The sequence below is a fragment of the Carcharodon carcharias genome, chromosome 9 (assembly GCF_017639515.1).
Source record: "Carcharodon carcharias isolate sCarCar2 chromosome 9, sCarCar2.pri, whole genome shotgun sequence".
In the NCBI taxonomy this organism is placed as follows: Eukaryota; Metazoa; Chordata; class Chondrichthyes; order Lamniformes; family Lamnidae; genus Carcharodon; species Carcharodon carcharias.
The window spans coordinates 40,177,827-40,198,633 of record NC_054475.1 but is presented as its reverse complement, the minus strand read 5'-3'; the positions used below and the strand labels follow the sequence as shown (position 1 = coordinate 40,198,633).

General features: G+C 42.2%; 1 protein-coding gene across 5 annotated transcripts in view; it reads right to left on the bottom strand.

Moving 5' to 3' along the window:
* LOC121282181 (neuron navigator 1-like) overlaps positions 1-20,807 on the bottom strand; it is a 589,054-nt gene that overhangs the window by 45,957 nt on the left and 522,290 nt on the right. For all 5 annotated transcript variants that reach the window (XM_041195735.1, XM_041195734.1, XM_041195736.1 and 2 more), the window contains 3 exons: positions 18,968-19,136; positions 13,655-13,752; positions 8,381-8,476 (listed from right to left, as the gene is read on the bottom strand). In XM_041195735.1, coding sequence (XP_041051669.1) covers positions 8,381-8,476; positions 13,655-13,752; positions 18,968-19,136 — 363 coding nt within the window. The remainder of the gene's footprint in view (positions 1-8,380; positions 8,477-13,654; positions 13,753-18,967; positions 19,137-20,807) is intronic.

The following is a 20,807-nucleotide window of genomic DNA, read 5'->3' as shown; positions in this document are numbered from 1 at the left end:
CTGTAATGTTTTATGTTTTGCTATATAATAACACATAATTAACACATGATTTTTATTTTAAATATATTAACTGAATATTATTAGATGTAAAATGATGGCTCTCAAGCCAAAGATAAGGCATGCTAAATTCAAAAGCTTCATGACCTTGGGAAGTGTGATGATGTGGCAGATGAGATGTGCCAGGCAGACCAAATACACAAGGGGAACTTTTTTTAAAATTTGTTCATGGATGTGGGCATCACTGCTAATTGGTTAACTTAACTGTCTACTGCCCATCCCTAATTACCCTTGTTCAGAGGGCATTTAAAAGTCAACCACATTACTGTGGGTCTAGAGTCACGTGTAGGCCAGACCAGGTAAGTATAACAGGTTTCCTTTCCTAAAGGACATTAGTGAACCAGTTGGGTTTTCTTTTATGACAATCAACAATGGCGTCATGGTCATCGTCAGACTTTGAATTCCAGATTTTTATGGAATTCAAATTTCACCATCTGCCACAGTGGGATTCGAAACCAGCAGCATTGCCCTGAGTTTCTGGAATACTAGTCAGCGACAATACCACTACGTCACCGCCTCCCCTTGGTTATGCTATCACAATGGTTTTGCAATTTGTATTTATTACGAGATGTGTGCACTGTATTCAGAAGTAATAAGTCCACCAAGACATTTAGGGATTTTAAAAAAGTAAATTAAAATATTTATAACAAAATATAAAAGAGTTCAAGCACATACATATGACTACAATTACTCACTATTATAATAACTCCTAAAATTCCTAATTAACCTGACCCCCAGTTACTTTCCCTTTAAGGCAACAGTCCAAAAATAGATTTTAAATTTAAAACAAACTCAGTAACTTAACACAATACCCCAGACAGTGGAATTCCAAATGGCTTTTCCACATCTTCAGCGTTGTAAGACAGCAGACTTACGCACAAATGCTGGAGGCTTCATTCAGGCAATTTCACTCACTCCTGTTAGATCTTACATGGCCTTCTGACATACAGAGTTTTCATTCTCCTTTATATATGTTTCTCTATTTTTAATATGTAAATTCTATTTTTCATATGTCCTTGAAACTGTAACTTCCTCACAATATAAAAACTTTCATGCTGCCACTATTTCCAGTAACCTTAGATTTGCTTATGTGGCTAGTTGTAACAGGCTAAGATCGCTTTAAGCCCCAAAATCTTGCATTTATGTAAAAATGCAAATTCTCTTCACACCTTACATGCTAAGCCAGAATGCATGTTTACTCATTAGCATGTCAAGCACCTAGCTTCTTTTCTGGCAGCATCGGCGGAGAAGAAAAGAGTTGACGTTTCGAGTCCTCATGACCCTTCGACAGAACTTGAGTTCGAGTCCAAGAAAGAGTTGAAATATAAGCTGGTTTAAGGTGTGTGTGTGTGTGTGTGTGTGTGTGTGGGGGGGGGTGGTGGGGGCGGGGGGGGGGGGGGAGAGAGAGAGAGAGAGAGAGAGAGAGAGAGAGAAGTGGAGGGGGTTGGTGTGGTTGTAGAGACAAACAAGCAGTGATAGTGATAGCCCGCTTCTATCTCCTACCCAAAATCCACAAACAGAACTGCCCCGGTAGACCGATCGTCTCAATTTGCTCCTGCCCCACAGAACTCATTTCTCGTTATCTTGACTCCCTTCTCTCTCCCTTTGTCCAGTCCCTTCCCACCTACATCCGTGATTCCTCTGACACCTTACGTCACATCAACAATTTCCAGTTCCCTGGCCCCAACCACTTCCTCTTCACCATGGACGTCCAATCCCTCTACACCTCCATCCCCCACCAGGATGGTCTGAGGACCCTTAGCTTCTTCCTCGAACAGAGGTCCGTACAGTCCCCATCCACCACTACTCTCCTCCGTCTGGCTGAACTTGTTCTCACACTGAACAATTTCTCCTTCAACTCCTCTCACTTCCTCCAAATAAAAGGTGTGGCTATGGGTACCCGCATGGGCCCCAGCTATGCCTGTCTCTTTATGGGGTATGTGGAACATTCCTTGTTCCAGTCCTACTCTGGCCCCCTTCCACAACTCTTTCTCCGGTACATCGATGATTACTTCGGTGCTGCTTCATGCTCTCGTTGGGACTTGGAAAAATTTATTAATTTTGCTTCCAATCTCCACCCCTCCATCATTTTCACGTGGTCCATCTCTGACACTTCCCTTCCCTTCCTTGATCTCGCTGTCTCAATCTCTGGTGATAGACTATCCACCAATATCCATTACAAGCCTACCGACTCCCACAGCTACCTTGACTACAGCTCCTCACACCCCGCTTCCTGTAAGGACTCCATCCAATTCTCTCAGTTCCTTCGCCTCCGTCGCATCTGTTCCGATGATGCTACCTTCAAAAACAGTTCCTCCGACATGTCCTCCTTCTTCCTTAACTGAGGTTTTCCACCCACGGTCGTTGACAGGGCCCTCAACCGTGTCCGGTCCATCTCCCACGCATCCGCCCTCATGCCTTATCATCCTCCGCCATTTCCGCCAACTCCAGCATGATGTCACCACCAAACACATCTTCCCTTCACTCCCCCTATCGGCATTCCGTAGGGATCGTTCCCTCCGGGACACCCTGGTCCACTCCTCCATCACCCCCTTCTCCTCAACCCCCTCCTATGGCACCACCCCATGCCCACGCAAAAGATGCAACACCTGCCCCTTCACTTCCTCTCTCCTCACCGTCCAAGGGCCCAAACACTCCTTTCAAGTGAAGCAGCATTTCACTTGCATTTCCCCCAACTTAGTCTACTGCATTCGTTGCTCCCATTGTGGTCTCCTCTACATTGGAGAGACCAAACGTAAACTGGGCGACCGCTTTGCAGAACACCTGCGGTCTGTCCGCAAGAATGACCCAAACCTCCCTGTCGCTTGCCATTTTAACACTCCACCCTGCTCTCTTGCCCACATGTCTGTCCTTGGCTTGCTGCATTATTCCAGTGAAGCCCAACGCAAACTGGAGGAACAGCACCTCATCTTCTGACTAGGCACTTTATAGCCTTCCAGACTGAATATTGAATTCAACAACTTTAGGTCTTGAGCTCCCTCCTCCATCCCCACCCCCTTTCTGTTTCCCCCTTCCTTTTGTTTTTTTTTCCAATAAATTATATAGATTTTTCTTTTCCCACCTATTTCCATTATTTTTAAATATTTTTAAATCTTTTATGCTCTCCCCACCCCCACTAGAGCTATACCTTGAGTGCCCTACCATCCATTCTTAATTAGCACATTCGTTTAGATAATATCACCAACTTTAACACCTATGTGTTCTTTTGTTCTGTTGTTGGTGACATCTTTTGATGATCTGCTTCCATCACTGCTTGTTTGTCCCTACAACCACAACAACCCCCTCCACTTCTCTCTCTCTCTCTCTACCCCCCCCAACACACCTTAAACCAGCTTATATTTCAACTCTTTCTTGGACTCGAACTCAAGTTTAATCGAAGGGTCATGAGGACTCGAAACGTCAACCCTTTTCTTCTCCGCCGATGCTGCCAGACCTGCTGAGTTTTTCCAGGTAATTCTGTTTTTGTTTTGGATTTCCAGCATCCACAGTTTTTTTGTTTTTACCTAGCTTCTTTTGATGATTTAAACTTGCAGTCTACTTGACTCCAAATGTAATTAAATCACACACAGACAGACCCAACTACACTTATTCCCATAAACCTACTTTACAATAAACCAGAAAAACATTATGAAAATCATCATACTTTCATGACAGCAGTTACATTCAGAAGGGTAAAAAAAAGGCATTGTATTACTGTACGGGAAGGTGCTCACATGTGTTAGGAACCAATTATAGTCAGCAGACAGTTAAGTTAACCAATTATGGTTTGACAGGCTAATTTGTGATAAGAAAATATGAGTTGAGGGTATAAAGTGAAGGATTCCAGAAGCTATTTGGTTAGCACGTTATCCACAAACTGAGTGTCCTACAGACCAGAGGTATATCATCATTCCACACCTTTGGCCTGATCAACCAAGGAAGCCGGGAGAAGTCTGTTTAGTTAAGTTAAGCTTTTTCCTTTTAGTGTTAATTGAAACTGTTTTCTATCTTTTTAATTTGTTACATTTCTACCTTTTAATTGTCAATAAATCTTTTGAATTTACCATCTGAAGTGTTCAGTCCTGCCTGATGATTAATTCTAATGTGAACCAAATGATTTATTAGATAATTCACAATTGGGGATTCATTGCAAATGAGTTGCACCCCATAAATCAAAAGAAACAGTGATCCAATATTAGCAAGGTGACTTCCTACTGTAGCACATTGCACTTGACCTATTTCATTTCCCACAACCAGAGTCCTGTGAGTAATATAATAGATTCATCTCTGTTCCTTTACTCAGATTCAGTCATAGAATCAAAGAGTATATTTTCTCTATTTAGAACTGTAACGTCATCCTTAATCAATATTGCAATGCCCCTCTTCTTTTCCTTCTCTATTATTCCTAAATATTTGGTAACCAGGAATATTAAGGACCCATTTCTGACCTTATTGAGCTATGTCTCTGTTAATGCAACCATTTCATAACTCCATGCAACAACTTGCGCCTAACTCTGTTACCAAACTAGTTCCATTACAGTCATTGAGATAAATAACTGAATCACAAGGCAGTGGAAATAGAATGGGGCTGTAAACAGAAGTAAAATTACAAGCTTGCTTTGGGTGTATTTCCTCAAGGGAAAAACCAGAAAAAGAATGTCACTCAGTTATCTCAGAAATCCAGAGACTGTGAAAGTTCATCCATACAAATACAATAATGAGTATAAGCTGGAGAAAATAGACTCAATGAGGGAGAAATTGTCCCATGTCACACCTGTGCTGTGAGGTAAAATTAGGGTTTTTGGGGGTGCATTTTTAGTAGCAATTCCCTAGGCTCGGGGGAGATGACAGCATAGTGGTATTGTCACTAGACTAGTGATCCAGAAACCCAGAATAATGCTCTGGGAATCAATCATTGTCGATTGTTGTAAAAACCCATCTGGTTCACTAATGCCATTTAGGGAAGGGAAGGGAAGGGAATCTGTTGTCCTTACCTGCTCTGGCCTACGCACGACTCCAGACCCACAGCAATGTGGTTGACTCTTAAAATGCCTTTTGAAATGGCCTAGCAAGCCACTCAGTTGTAACAAACCATTACAAAGTCACAAAAAAGGAATGAAACCAGATCAAATGGCAAACTCAGCCCTGTCGACCCTGTAAAGTCCTCCTTACTAACATCTGGGGGCTAGTGCCAAAATCTCATAGACTAGTCAAGCAACAACCTGATACAGTCATTCTCATGGAATCATATCTGACAGATAATGTCACAGACATCACCATCTCCATCACTGCCAGTAGTGGCGACGCTGGTATGGAGTCGGGAGGGAGTCGCCCTGGGTGTCCTCAACATCAACTCTGGAACCCATGATGTCTCATGGCATCAGGTCAAACATGGGCATGGAAACCTCCTGCTGATTACCACATACCACCCTCCCTCGACTGATGAATCAGTGTTCCTTCTTGTTGAACTTCACTTCGAGGAAGCACTGAGGGTGGCAAGGGGGCAGAATGTAGTCTGGGTGGGGACTTCAGTGTCCATCACCAAGAGTGGCTCGGTAGCACCACTGCTGCCCAAGTCATAAAGCGCATATCTGCTAGATTGGGTCTGCGGCAGGTGGTGAGACAACCAACAAGAGGGAAAAATATTCTTGACCTCATCCTCACCAACCTGCCTGCTGCAGATGCATCTGTCCACGACAGTATTGGTAGGAGTGACCACAGTCGTTGTGGCGACGAAGTCCTGCCATCACATTGAAGATACAGTCCATCAGGTTGTGTGGCACTACCACTGTGCTAAATGGTTTCGAAGCGAACTAGCAACTCAAGGCTGGGCATCCATGAGGTGCTGTGGGCCATCAGCAACAGCAAATTTGTACTCGGACACAATCTGTAACCTCATGGCATAACCCCCACTCTGCCATCAAGCCAGGGGATCAACCCTGGTTCAATGAAGAGTGAAGGAGGGCATGCCAGGAGCAGCACCAGGCATACCAAAAAATGAGGTGTCAACCTGGTGAAGCTATAACACAGGACTACTTGTGTGCCAAACAGCATAAGCAGCAGGTGATAGAGCTAAGTAATCCCACAACCAACGGATCAGATCTAAGCTCTGCCACATTCAGTCTTGGATGGTGGTGGATAATTAAACAACTCACTGGAGGAGCAGGCTCCAAAAATATCCCCATCCTCAAGATAGGGAGCCCAGAACATCAGTGCAAAAAACAAGGCTGAAGCATTTGCTACAATCTTCAGCCAGAAGTGCCGAGTGGATGATCTATCTTGGCCTCCACTGGAGGTCCCCAGCATCACAGATGTCAGTCTTCAGCCAATTTAATTAACTCCACGTGATATCAAGAAACAGCTGAAGGCACTGGGTATTACAAAGGCTATGGGGCCTGAAAGCATTCCGGCAATAGTACTGAAGACTTGTGCTCCAGAACTTTCCATGTTACCTAGCCAAGATGTTCCAGCACAGCTACAACATTGGCATCTACCCAGCTGTGTGGAAAATTGCCCAGGTATGTTCTGTACACAAAAACCTGGCCAATTACTGCCCCATCAGTTTATTCTCCATCATTAGCGAAGTAATGGAAGGGATCATCAACAGTGCTAACAAGTGACACTTGCTTAGCAAGAATCTACTCACTGACGTCCATTTTGGGTTCCACCAGGGCCACTCAACTTCTGACCTCATTATAGCCTTGGTTCAAACATGGGCAAAAGAGCTGATCTCCCGAGGTGAAGTGAGAGTGACTGCCCTTGACATCAAGGCTACATTTGACAGAGTGTGACATCAAGGGGCCCTGGCAAAAACTGGGGTCAATGAGAATCAGGGGGAAAATTCTCACTGGTTGGAGTCATACCTAGCACAAAGGAAAGATGGTTGTGGGTGTTAGAAGTCAGTCATCTCAGCTCAAGGACAGCACTACAGGAGTTCCTCAGGTTAGTGTCCTCGGCCCAACAATCTTCAGCTGCTTCATCAATTACCTTCTTTCCATCATAAGGTCAGAAGTGGGGATGTTCGCTGATGATTGCACAGTGTTCAGCACAATTCATGACACCTCAGACACTGAAGCAGTCCATGCCCAAATGCAGCAAGACCTGAACAATATCCAGGCTTGGGCTGACAAGTGGCAAGTAATATTCACACCACACAAGTCCATCTCCAACAAGAGAGAATCAAATCATTGCCCCTTGATGTTCAATGGCATTACCATCACTGAATCCTCCACTATCAACAGCCTGAGGGTTACCGTTGACCAAAAACTGAACTGGACTAGGCATATAAATATTGTGGCTACAAGAGCAGGTCAGAGGCTAGGAATCATGTGACAAGTAACTCACCTCCTGACTCCCCAAAGCCTGCCCACCATCTACAAGGCACAAGTCTGGGGTGTAATGGAACACTACCCACTTGCCTGGATGAGTGCAGCTCCCACAACACTGAAGAACCATCCAGGTCAAAGCAGTCCGCTTGACTGGCACCACGTCCACAAACGTTACTCCCTCCACCACCGATGCACAATAAAGCAGTGTGTACTATCCACAAGATGAGCTGCTTAATTCACCAAGGCTCCTTAGGCAGCACCTTCGAAGCCCACGACCACTACTATCTAGAAGGACACTACCTGGAAGCTACTCACCATCCTGACTTGGAAATACATTGCCATTCCTTCACTGTTGCTGGTCAAAATCCTGAAACTCCCTCACCAACAGCATTGTGGATACGCCTTCACCACGTGGACTGCAGTGTTCAAGAAGGCAGCTCACCGCCACCTTCTCAAAGGCAATTAGGAATGGGCAATAAATGCTGGCCCAGCCAACTAAGTCCACACCCCGTGAATGAATACAAAAAAAACTCACCCATGCAAGTGAGCTTGCTGCCAAATTGGAAGATGGTAACTTCCAAGTGTTATTTGCGTTGAATATACTAATCTAATTCCAAGCACCTTTTTTTGGATAGAGGCCTGTTTTTCCATGTCTACTGTTGCCTTTGGCTGTCATTAAAGTGATTGTAGAAGCTGCCGAGAAAAAGGTAAGTCATTTCTTTTTAAATTAACACACGTTGCATTGCGAGGTGTTGCCAACTTGATCTCACAGCCCTCCTGCTATTGTTCTCCTCTCCCTCGACCTGCCGCTGAGCCAGCCTGGCATCTGAACTGGCTGATTTTGAGAAGGCCCCGACTGGCAAGCAGCATCGGGAGGTTTGAATAGTGTCTGCAGCTCACCGGTTTTATGTAAATGAACACTTCGTCGGATGTGCCAATTTTCACAAGGATCCAAGGGAGGCAGGTAATCATATATGGTAACAAAACAAACAAACCTTAAATAGTTGGCAGATAACTCCGTCTAACATAGTCCAGTCAGTTGTTCCAGTTACTTTTGTAGAACCAATGAAAAATTCTTGCTGCTTTGTGGTCTGTTGGGAGAGAAAAAAGTTGTATCTGGTAGTATATATATTTGACAATTGCATTTGCTTTGGAAGTGGGGCTTAAGTAGGTAGAGAATTGAAATTGGAAGTAGATCTTTTCTAATGCTGTAACTCATGAATTTCCTGACAGTTGAAAACTTGGAAATCAATCAAACAGTGACCCTTCCATCTGGGTCAATTTAAGGAACAGCATATTCAGAGTTAAACAATAATATACCTAAGCATGTGTACTATGTTGTGGACTAAAGAAAAAGATGCGATTGCAAGCTAAACTTATCAATCAGCAAGACCACCATCAATTCTCATACACAGGTTACCCTTATTTAGTTAAAATGTTGAAGAAATTGACTGCTTTGCTGAAGAAAGTACATTTATTTTTATGTTCAAGCTGACGCTGTTTTCACCTCAGACTAATAACAGTGTAAGTTGTAGAATCAGGCAGCCTCTTAGGGTATCGAGAGACTATTTTCCTCGGACTAATGCCTCATGTACTAAGACTTTGGGGCAATGGGCAGAGAAGTATTGGATAAAGTCTGTAATATAGAGTCTCAATAGCATTTATACTTGTTGTAAATGATAGTGTTGTCATAATGTTCCCTTTCTCATTTTCCCAGGGAATACAGTGCAGTAATAATTCATCTTTGAATACCACCTGGGAGATGGTGGAGTAGCGGTAATATTACTGGTAATTCAGAGGTCCAGGCCAATGCTCTGGGTTCAAATCCCACCATGGCAGCTGCTGGAATGTATATTCAATTAATAAAATGTGGAATTAAAAGCTAGTCTCAATAACAGTGACCATGAAACAACCCTTCAATGTCATTTCACTAATTTTCTTTAGGGAAGAAAACCTGCCGTCCTTACCTGGTCTGGTGTTGATGTGACTCCAGACCCAGAGCAGTGCGTTTGACTCTTAACTGCCCTCTGAAATGGCATAGCAAACCCACTCAGTTCACAGCTCAAGGGCAATTAGGGATGGGCAATCAAATGCTGGCTTTGCCAGCGACACCCTTATCCCATGGAATAATGAATTTAAAAAACACAAGAATACTGAGCCATCAGAGTAGGTCGGAGAATCGATCTGCAATTTCTGACTTTCTTTTATATGGACCGAGCTGTATTGCAGCCATAGGGTGTCAAATCTGGCAGGAGTCAACACGCCTCAATTTCAGCAACGGTTCACTCCGATACAAGCTTTTATGAAGGTGTACCAACCAGCTTTCTGAGACTTACATGGAGCAACCATCAAATTCTACCCACCCTGTATTTATCCAACATATTCTTACCTGAGTGGTTCAACAAAGAGCAAGTCAAGTGATTATGAAAAACATACCAACTGATTTAGAAATGGGAGGGGCAGGAAGAAAAGTGCAGAGCCTCAATCTAAGTACAATGTCTTAAACCCAACATTACCATAGTCTAATATTATAATAATCTCACACAGGGACTGTCAACTGGGTAAATTGCTCAATAAATTCCTATTGTTTTTATTCCAGCACAACTGTGTCACTGTTTCACCTTTCACTCCTCATGGCTATGAAGTAAAACCACAATAAGCTTTCTTGTGATTAGCCAAATAGAAGCTCTTAGTGTTTTTGCCTAATTAAATTTTCTGTTTTTAATTTGACTAGTCCAATGTGTAAATGATACAACCCAGAAGGAATAAACAACAAAAACTGGGAATTAAGAAGACTGGTCCGAACTGTTTTTTCCTTCTGGGAGGATAGATCTAAGCAAGATAAATCAAAATATATCCATAATATGAAAAACTAAAGAACTGTGGAGGAGCCAACAATGCTTATGTAATCAGATCACTAAAAGCTAGTGCACAGTTCCAAAAAGTAATCTGAAAGGATAATGGAATATTGTCTGTTATCTTAGGGGGGGGGAGTTATGCTTCAGTTTTACAGTGCTTTGGTCAGATCTGTCTGGGTTACCTATCCAATTTTGCGCATTGCATCTCAGGAAATATACTTTGGCCTTACAGTGCAGATTCATCAGAATTATTTCAGGAATTAAAAGGAATAAATTATGAGGACAGGCTGTATAAATTTGGCTTGCACTGTCTCTACACATGCCCCCTTCTTAATCTTCTTAGCATCTTCTCCATCTTCATTATTCCTGCCAGCAAACTTAGCTCCTGCTGTAACAACTGATCTATTAGCTTCCCCATGTACCTGCCTGTATCTGCAGCCACCAATTCCACCAGAGAACTGAGAGATGCTAACCAGATCCTCCCAACTAAAGGGATGAGCACTAAATGTATTAAATAGTTAAATGCTGCAATGCAAGCACTTTTAAGACTAGTGATGCAGAGACAGCTAATCACTGCGATGGAGTTAATTCTACAAATTGGTGTTATCTTTGTAGCTGGGGACAATAATTCCTGTCAGGAGAGCTTTTACCAGCTATCTTGAATCTATGCCCAGGCATGGTGGGAAAGTTATGAGCTGATCAGATCAGCCTACTATTCAGCTCGTGTACTGCCAGCTAATCTTGCTCGCAGAAAGGCCATAGTCTGAAACAAGTAAACAATTCTGCTACACCTAATTCCAATTGGTCCCCCACTTTACATCAAAATCCTTTTGGATAACAGAGAATATAGAAGAATGATTAATCAGGGTTCTGATTTAAATGGCACATATAAAAATTGAAACGTGGGGAAATTAATTTTTCTGTCACTCCTCTTTTTCTGCCAATATATTTTCCCTTCCCTCCCCCTTATCTGAAGATACTAAACTCTTTGTTGGGATACAGTTTTCCAGACATTGGTTATCATAGGCTCCTTCAATCAAGTAGCAATACTTCATGTGGGAGCTAAGTCAAGTGTGTACATTTCCCCAGTTTTTGCCCCACTGCCAGCATGCATTGAAGTACTGGCAGGGTAATTTTCTGATATGCACTGGTAAAGAGTTTGAAAAACTATTTGAGCACAGGAGTTGCAACAGCTGATCATTGCTCTGTCCTCACCTGACATCAATTTGTGTACCCTCCCTGGAGATAGCAATTAGGAGTGTCAACGTTAACTCATTTTCCCCTCCTTAATTAAGAGTACAGAGGCCAATAGTAGTGCTCACATTGCCACCTGTAATGCATTAGCTATTTCAGCACATAACCAAAGATCATCCTATCTATAGGGGCTGGATTATACGCTGAGGGTGGGCTTCCCACCTCCAGCATAAAAGTCAGGGGTGAGCCCGTCTCCATGGTCGGCTTGCCCCACTTTAATTTTTCGGGCGACAGTACTTTAATTAGTATCAGACGGGACTTGCATCCATCCCACCTCATACAGCTGCTGGCCAATTAGAGGCCGATAGCTCTGCACACTGGCAGTGCCAAACAGGAGCAGTGGCCACTACTGATACTGCAGGTAGGCCAAGGCTTTGGTATTCAGCAACGGATCCAGATATTCAGCTAAGTTCAGGGTCTCACTGGAGCCATGATGACAGAGAGTTAAACATGCTGGGCTACATGTTGGGTGCAGGCATCTTCCGCCGCTAAGTCAAAGCGGTGGCATCATGAGGCCCTTAATTGAGCATTTATTGCTGGCTTCTATTGGGCAATGAGTGGGCAACCCAACCAAAGCCTCTACTGACACCTGTAAAATCGTGGAGGGAATGGGGGTGATGTAAGTGGACCAGCAGCGGGCATGCCCCCCAATGGCACAGTGTCCTAACTTATGGGTCCACCCTCTTGCCTTCCAGCCTGTCGATGGCCCATAAAATTCAGCCCTATGATTCAGCTATCCATGGCTTTGACCTGTGAAACCTTTATGTTAGGAAAAAGAGATAGTTTAAGTAAGTTATATTGGTATTTGTAGGTGTTAGGAATGAGGTTTAGCTTTAAAATTTAAGTTTGATTTGTATTTCTGTATCTCTGTGTTAAAAAAGGTCAAATTGAGTGTTTGTTTCACTTTAAATAGGTGCCTGCATTTCTAATGAGGTTTTTATGACTGTTCAGCTAAGGCAAACAAACGAGTAGAAGAATTGGGCTGTGGCCTAGTAACAGGGGTCCAGAGAAAAAGGTCCCTCCCACAGACACACACAGAAGAGTTTGTCTTGGAAGCTGTTGGGGTTCAGCTGGTTTTGAAGACAGCTGCCAAACAGAAGCCACCTAGAAGGGGCAGATAGCCAGTCCCAAGCTAAAATTGGTTTAAAGTAGCTGCCAGGAAAGGCTGGAGCAAAAGGGCCAGATAGCAAGACCCAAGATAAAGAAAACCCCCAAAAAACCCAGGGGAGTGGAACAGAGGAAAGTCCCAAGAAGACCTTTTAGTTAAAGGAAGGATAGGAACCTGGAAAAGGTCCTGTTAAGTGAAGTTAAGAGTGAGGGGCAGATAGAAAGGCTCCAAGCTTCAGATGTAAAGAGACAAAAGCTGCAGAAAGCAGGTTTAAAGCGAGAACAAGTTACAATTGGCAAGAAGGTCCAAAGAGACAACTGAAGGTCTGTAGCTCTTTGCTATGGGCATGTGAAGCAGTGGTATGTTGACAGCTGAGACAGTGAGAGAGAGTGCATGGAGGACATCTTCAATGCATGTGGTGACTCAGGGGAGAGGAATATCGGAAGGAGAGTTCCATTGGAGGTGAATCCTTGCGGAAGGCATCTGAGAGAAAGTGCTGGTTTGGGAGAAGAGTCCAAGGCAAGTTCTTGGAAAGTGGAGATTGGAAACCCTTGTGTGAAAGACAGAGTGCAGTGAGGCCGGTTGGCTCACAGTGTGACAGGCATTTGTGGGGAGTTCATAGCATCTGGTTGAGGTGGCATCTGTCACTTGGTTTCAGAGTGTGGTGTGCCTGACCACAGGGTGCATTTTGGCATGTGGACTGTGGACATTAGCGTATAAGGTAGCTTTTGTAACTTGTGTTATCATAACAAATCTGTATATATCTATAAAGGTGTAGTTGTTGGTGAAGGAGTATTGTAATATAGTTCATCTTTTTTTGTTTAATAAATATTTTACTCTTTTGTTAAAAGTTCATCAGCTGACCCCTGTGACACTGTTCAGTAGCTATTCTCCACATATCTAAACAATCAAATATAAGTTAGGATCTATCAAGCAAGGTTCCATCCTGGGAACTTGTCCAGGGGTAATCTCAGCTGGGATCATAACATTTAGGAATTCCTATTCATTATATTGCAGATTTCAAATGTCTATATTAATACACATCTTACTTCATTACACATCTGCTCCTCAGTCAGAAGGACGACAATTCGAACATTTCTTTCTTCCTTCAATGAGGAACTGGTCACCCCATCCATTGGGGATACATCTGAATCAGAAAGAGAGAAAAATATTATTACCACAAACCTAAATCTAACAGGTGGGACCAAAGCTTCCCCTTCATTTTTATGCAACACCAATTATGTACCTATTCCAAATGCAGGGATAAGAAAACAGTAATGCTACAGAATGACAACAACCACTAAACCCAGAAAAAAAATGCATTTGTTAAATTAAACTCAAATTGCCTGTAACTGACTCAATAACTTACAAAAAATCTCAAATTCCATCATTACTTAAGATGAAGGGTGTTATGCTGTGTTTTATTTAAGATTAGAAATTCAGGTTATTTTAAGCATTAAAATATAATTTCACCGGACAAGAAGCAGCAAACATAGTTTGCCTAATGAATTTCACACCAAAAATTAGAACAGGAACAAATCTTTTCTGCCCAATTTAAGCTGACACAAACTCTTCAGTGAGCTTAAGTACATATTTGTTGTTCCATAATGTATTGTGTGACAATGGAAATGCTCGCCTATTCCATTTAAATTATAAAAAGTAGATGTGTTAATAAAGTGAATTATATGTGCACAAATACTTTATTTGCTAAAGTCAAAAAAGAAAATAATTCATTCCTTCTGTAACTAAATGCAAATTTAGACTCACTTTTTCCACCTATACATAGTATTAACTGTGGCTATGATGGTATCTATAAAAGAGTCACAGAATATTAGAGCACAGAAATAATTTTTTAATTTTTAAGTCTGTGTTGGTCTTATTCTTCATGTCAGCTACCTTGATAACCCTATTTACGTTAGTCAAGCCTCATGCTTTTTATTGGGTATGTTAAGAGGTCAGTAGCATTGTATAAATCAACATTCACTGTAAAAAAAACTTTTGATACATAAAACCAGAACTATTCCATGAAATGTTGCTGCATGAGGATTTACAGAAATGCTAACTTCCATATCCAAAAAAAGCATATAAGTTTCACTTGTAAAATTAACTGATCCACAAAAAATAAGCTGCCTTAACTACACCCTTTATATTTCGTACAGCAAACACTTAAACATTCAGCAATTTCAGAATTAAACAATTGAGATGGAAAAAACAGATTGCACTTATAAATTAAATCCCAGAACCAAACTTTTATCTTTGCTGCCTCAGTGGAAAGAATTACAGAGCCATAATAGAGCATGAAAAAATCATTCATCCATTCATTTAATTGGGAGGAAAATCGGGCAGGCTTTGTATAGGTGTGCAATACATTCCACCTGTATTTCTCTCTATGTTCCAGCAAAGTAAGCTCAACAAAGCATTCATAATCAGGCTGGCTGGAGAAAGAGATGTCTGCACATCTGTTTCCATTGATACAGATCCATTATGAATGCCTGGCTGAGCTCTAACACTCACTAGTGGATTACCTCAGCAGGGTCCATTTTCACAGGCTGAAGTGGAGTGTTTGCCTTGATTTATTGAGGTCTTTATGGAGGTTATTATGAGTTATTCTTTCTTTGAACTGTTTTTTCCCAATGTCTGTAGGTTTATTTGGACAAGATTAAGAGGAACAAAATGAGGCAAAGCTTCTGTTATCGATAATATAATGGCTCTGTCTGACTGACACTTTTACAGGGCTATAGGAGCAGCATTTTTTCTCAAAATAGATATCTGATTTTTTTCATCAGCATTTCAAGTCTCGCCACTATTATTATATAGCTCAATTGTTCTGTGACAGTGCATACTAGGTGAGTGGACATGAAACGGGCACGGGTAAGATCTTTAAAACATACCTTTCAAAGGATTCCTGAATCCAGGCTATGGCCAGGATTTTCTGGTCGTTGGGCGGGCTCGGCAGGGGGCGAGCAGGAGCGGCTGCAAAACAGACCGCCACCTGCAATCGAGTCTCAACTGTGATATCACGCTGACTGGCCAATTAAAAGCCAGCCAGCATGAATCGCTTGCTGCAGTGCTGCTGGGGTAATGGGGGGGGTGGGGGGGGGGGGGAGGAGGAGGAGGGTGAGTGCGGGAGCTCGCGCACACGCATGGATGCATACAGTAAAAGCTCTCTGAGGTGCCTCAGGGAGCTGAAAATTATTAAAATAAAAAATAAAGAATTTTAAAATGTTAAAAACATGTTCCCTCATGTGACTCTGTCACATGAGCAGGGACATGTTAAAAATTAAGTTTGAATTTTTTTTTTTAAAATCACTGGTCAAAACCTCAACCCACCCTTGGATGAGGTTTCGCTAAAAACCCAAAAGCCGCCTGGCCAATTCGCCTGCCCGCCAACCATAGGGTTGGCTGGGCAGCAAAAAATGTATTTTAATTATGACTTCAATGGCCTTAACAGGCTGCTTAATTGTCGGGGGAGGGGGCGCACTGCCAACTGCCATGCACGCTCGCCGAACAAAATATCTTGCGAATGCGCGATGACATCAGGATGCTCGCCTAATGTCATCATGTCATGTTACACTCGTTCGGGTCGGGCGCATGCCTGCCTGAGCAAAGTATTCTGCCCTATGGTTCGCAACTCCTCTGAGGTGTTGTGAACCATGTATCCGTGAGAAGCTGGCCCGACTCCAGAAAAACTGTTGTGGGGGGCGGTGAGGTTTGTGATAACCACCCCTGCAATGGAACTGGCCAGATTGGGAGTGCCAGATGTGGGCTCGCTACCCTCACACTTATCCCTTACCAGTGAGAATTACCAACACCTGAAAATGGAGCAGGATCCCGGAATCTGGACCCACCCACCATTTTTAGAGGCTTCAGGAGTTGGCCCAACTTCGTGAAATTCTGGCCCTTTTGCATCCAGGAATGAAGACAAAAATGCACCCTTTACTGCAAATACTGTGTAAATTTTGTACTAAAGACTTTTGTTTTAAGTTAAATCTTAAATCCTTTTAACATTAACATGCCTATACAGACTTTTAAAAATTAATTCACAGGATGTGGGCTTCGCTGGCTGGACCAGCATTTATTGCCCATGCCTACTTACGCTTGAGAAGTGGTGGTGAGCTGTCTTCTTGAACCACTGCAGGCCATGTGGTGCAGGTACACCCACAGTGCTGTTAGGAAGGGAGTTCCAGGATTTTGACCTAGTGACAATGAAGGAATGGCAATATATTTCCAAGTCAGGATGGTGAATGACTTGGAGGGGAACTTCCAAGTGGTGGTGTTCCCATGTGTCTGCTGCCCAAGATGCTAGTGGTTGTGGGTTTGGTAGGTGCTGTCTAAGGAGCCTTGCTGAATTTCTGCAGTGCATTTTGTAGATGGTACACACTGCTGCGACTCTGCGTTGTTGGTGGAGGGAGTGAATGTTTGTGGATGTGATGCCAATCAAGCGGGCTGCCTTGTTCTCGACAGTGTCAAGCTTCCATGGTGTTGTGGGAGCTGCACTCATCCAGGCAATTGTGGAGTATTCCAGCAAACTCCTGACTTGTGCCTTGTAGTTGATGAACAGGCTTTGGGAAGTCAGGAGGTGAGTTACTCATCGCAAGATTCCTAGCCTCTAGCATGCTCTTGTAGCCACAGTATTTATATGGCTAGTCCAGTTCAAGATAGCATTAAAATAGCTTTTTTTTTTGCTCTTGTTCATTGACTCTGTCATTACTTGAGTTTGTTTGAATCTGACATTCATTTATACAAGATATTCCCTTTCTTACATTTAATACTGTTTTTTTCCTTTAATTATCATTTCGTTTCTCTTTTCTTGCTGTTCTTTTTGCACATTTTTAAAATTCATCTTTATTTAAAATTTGTTTTATTCTTTTCATTGTAATTCACTACTGACCTGAGAGTGGCAAAACTCAAAAGCAAGTTGCAGCTGACAAAGTTGGGATTTTGTCACTGGCTACTTTTGCCTGTTTTTTAGAATCTGTCTTAAGAGGGAGTTCTCCAAAGACATGTGCAATTCCACCTGGTGGCTGTGTTAAATGCTATGAGAATATGGGTGAAATTGTGCCCTTTACAACATTATTTAAAAAGATTCAATACCAAGTTAATGTAGTGCCAAGAGACCCAAGTCCCCTGAGCACTTATAAACTTGACTTGAAACTAGACTGGAGTTATATTCCACCTGTGTCAAAACAACTTTCTAGAGGAAATTTTAAACCACTTGGATTTATTAGGCCTGGGAGTCACATTGCAACACGACTCATCAGTTATATTGCCACTTTCACATTAATGCACACCAAAACCTACCCTGTATTAACATGAAAGTCGCAGTCAGGTTGGAATCCACTATTTAGTGAAGCCCAGCAGAATTTTGTTATAAATAACCCTTCTTTTTCTCTCTCTTAACTAATCATGTTTTCTTTCAATTTCTCCCATTTCAAGCAATCTGCCACTACACTGGGTATGGGGCCTGAAGATCTGCATTTGGCTTACTCTATTCCGAGCATCTCATTGGCCACCCAACAGAAAGTAGAATTGAAATATAAAGAGTCGGTAAGATCAGGCCAGCTATAATGGCGACTGTTCCCTTAGGTGTCTGAGAAATTGTGAAGTGACAATTCCGACATGGGATTCATTTATTGGAAGTGCATTTACTGTTGCTATGTATTTTGGTCCATCCTGAAATTTGATAAAGGACTATATACATGCAACTTTTTTCACCTTTCTCTTCAATTGAGGTAACAAATGCACTGTGCATGAGGCATTAAACTGAAGCTAAATTGACATGGACAGTAAAAAGGAGATCTTACAGGATCCATACTCAAATGTACATGATCGTCTAAGCAGTGAATATTGGAGAATTGGATGGGTTGGAATACAAATTGCTGCACTTTAAAATAATTCAATGCATGAAGCACTTTGAGTTATGATAAGCTGCTATGGAGACTCCCAACCAAATGGTAATCATGCTATATGAATGTTGTCAAGTGATTGAACACTTGAATCCTATCAGGTTCCTAACATCAGTGCCTAATGTCACCTTTTAAGCAGACTGATAACCAGGAATAAGTCAAATGGATGACTGAATAGAAAGGGGCCAAGCAGAAGTGACAATAGTAAGAGGCAGGAGGAACGACAACTGCTGATTGTGGGGGATAGAGACTTCAGTTTTCCAAGTTAAACTCCCATAACATGCCAGAGGTGAAGGCCTTATTATGAAATCATTTCCAGCAGTCTAAATAATATTGTAGTTGATGAAATTCCCCTTGTGGGGCAGTGGATTTCAGAGTCTTTTCTGTTTTGTATATCAAAGATCTTTTCAAGACAAACATATGAAAATGTAGTATAAAATGTGTATTCGTCATTACCTTGGTCAACAGAATCTGTAAGACTTAGACTGAATGAATGAGCTAAGGTGAGCCCTAATGATCGCCGAGGTGAGGAAGTGGCAGACGATAATGTTACAGCCTGCGAAGCTCCAGTACCTGTATCTGCTTTAAGACGGTCATTTTCCAGTTTTAATGCCTCAATTTCCACCTATAAAAGTAAAAGTAATTTAATAAACACATTTGCCCCTTATTTTACATTGGGGTTACAGGCAAGTCATGAAAAGAACACACAACTCATCACTGAAATTTCCACTTCCGATGTCATTTTGATATGGTTTTGATACTTTTGCCACTCACAAATTAAATGTTACTCTTTGCAAAAAAAATCCAATGGAGAACATGGAGACTTGTATTTAGAAGCTGTTCATGCAGCTTTGTGTAACTTTATCACCTCACAAAATCGAAGCTAGAAACTTATTGTTTGAAAGATTTTGTAATGAAATGTTTCTCAAATGAAAGATTACTTCAATCTTTGAGAAAACCATGGGGTAATTCTCCCTCTTTGCTGCTTGGGGGGTGTTCTTGCGAAGCAGAAAGCCCAACCACTGGAAAACTGGTCTGCTTTTCATTCTACTAAATGGATATCAGGTAGGTTTTATAATGGCAGGCAATCCAATGTGCCAGATTACCACCCAAATGGTAAAGATGGAAATCTACCCCCACTTAGTTATTCTGATTAAAATATTTAATTGTGGTCACATAAACATGAAGATCAGTCTTGAAGTGGTTAAATTCCACTTGAACAGCAAATAAATCCTCTGAAAGTTTGATTCACAAAATATAACAGAAGAAAAATAGCAGGGACAGAAAATTCCCACCTCAGTTACACCATCACAACTTTTAAAAGTAAACGTCAATACAAACAGTATTCTGGTTTCAAGCAGATTATACACAAAAGAGAAAGAGTAACTTCACACGTTAGTCAGGATGTGAAATTCAAGGCTGCAGTAAAACCAGTATAATCAGATTATCATATTTAAGCTTGTTTCTTATTTTGTGTTTTTTTAAAAATTCTTTCATAGGAATTAGGCATTGCTGGCAAGGCCAACATTTGTTGCTCATCCTTAATTGCTCTTGAGAAGGTGGTGGTGAGCTGCCTTCTGGAATTGCTGCGGTCCATCTGGTGCAGGTACACATACAGTGTCGTTCGGTAGGGAGTTCCGAGATTTTGATCCCGTGACAGCGAAGGAACAGTGATATAGTTCCAAGTCAGGATAGTGTGTGGCTTAGAGGTAAACCTTCGAGGTGGTGGAGTTCCCATGTGTCTGCTGCCCTCGTCCTTCTATGTGGTAGAGGTTGTGGATTTGGAAGGTGCCATCGTGACAGCCTTGGTGAGTTGCTACAGCGCATCTTTTATATGGTACCCACTGCTACCACTGTGCATTGGGGGCAGAGGGAGTGAATGTTTAAGGTAGTTAATGGTGTGCCACTGGAGTGGGCTGCTTTGTCCTGGATAGTGTTGAGTTTCTTGAGTGTTGCTGGAGCTGCACTTATCCAGGCAAGAGGAATGTATTCCATTACACTCCTGACGTATGCCTGATAGGTGATGGACAGGCTTAGGAGGGTCAGGAGGTGAATTACTTGCCTCAGGATTCCCAGCTACTGAAAGGCTCTTGTAGCTGGTACATTTCAGTTTTTTGTCAATGGTAAATCCCAGAATGATGATAGGGATGGATTCAATGATAGTAATGCCATTGAATGTCATAGGGAGATGGTTAGATTCTCTCTTGATGGAGATGGTCATTACCAGGCATTTGTACGGCATGAATGTTAATTACCACTCATCAGCCCAAGCCTGAATTTTGTCCAGGTCTTGCTG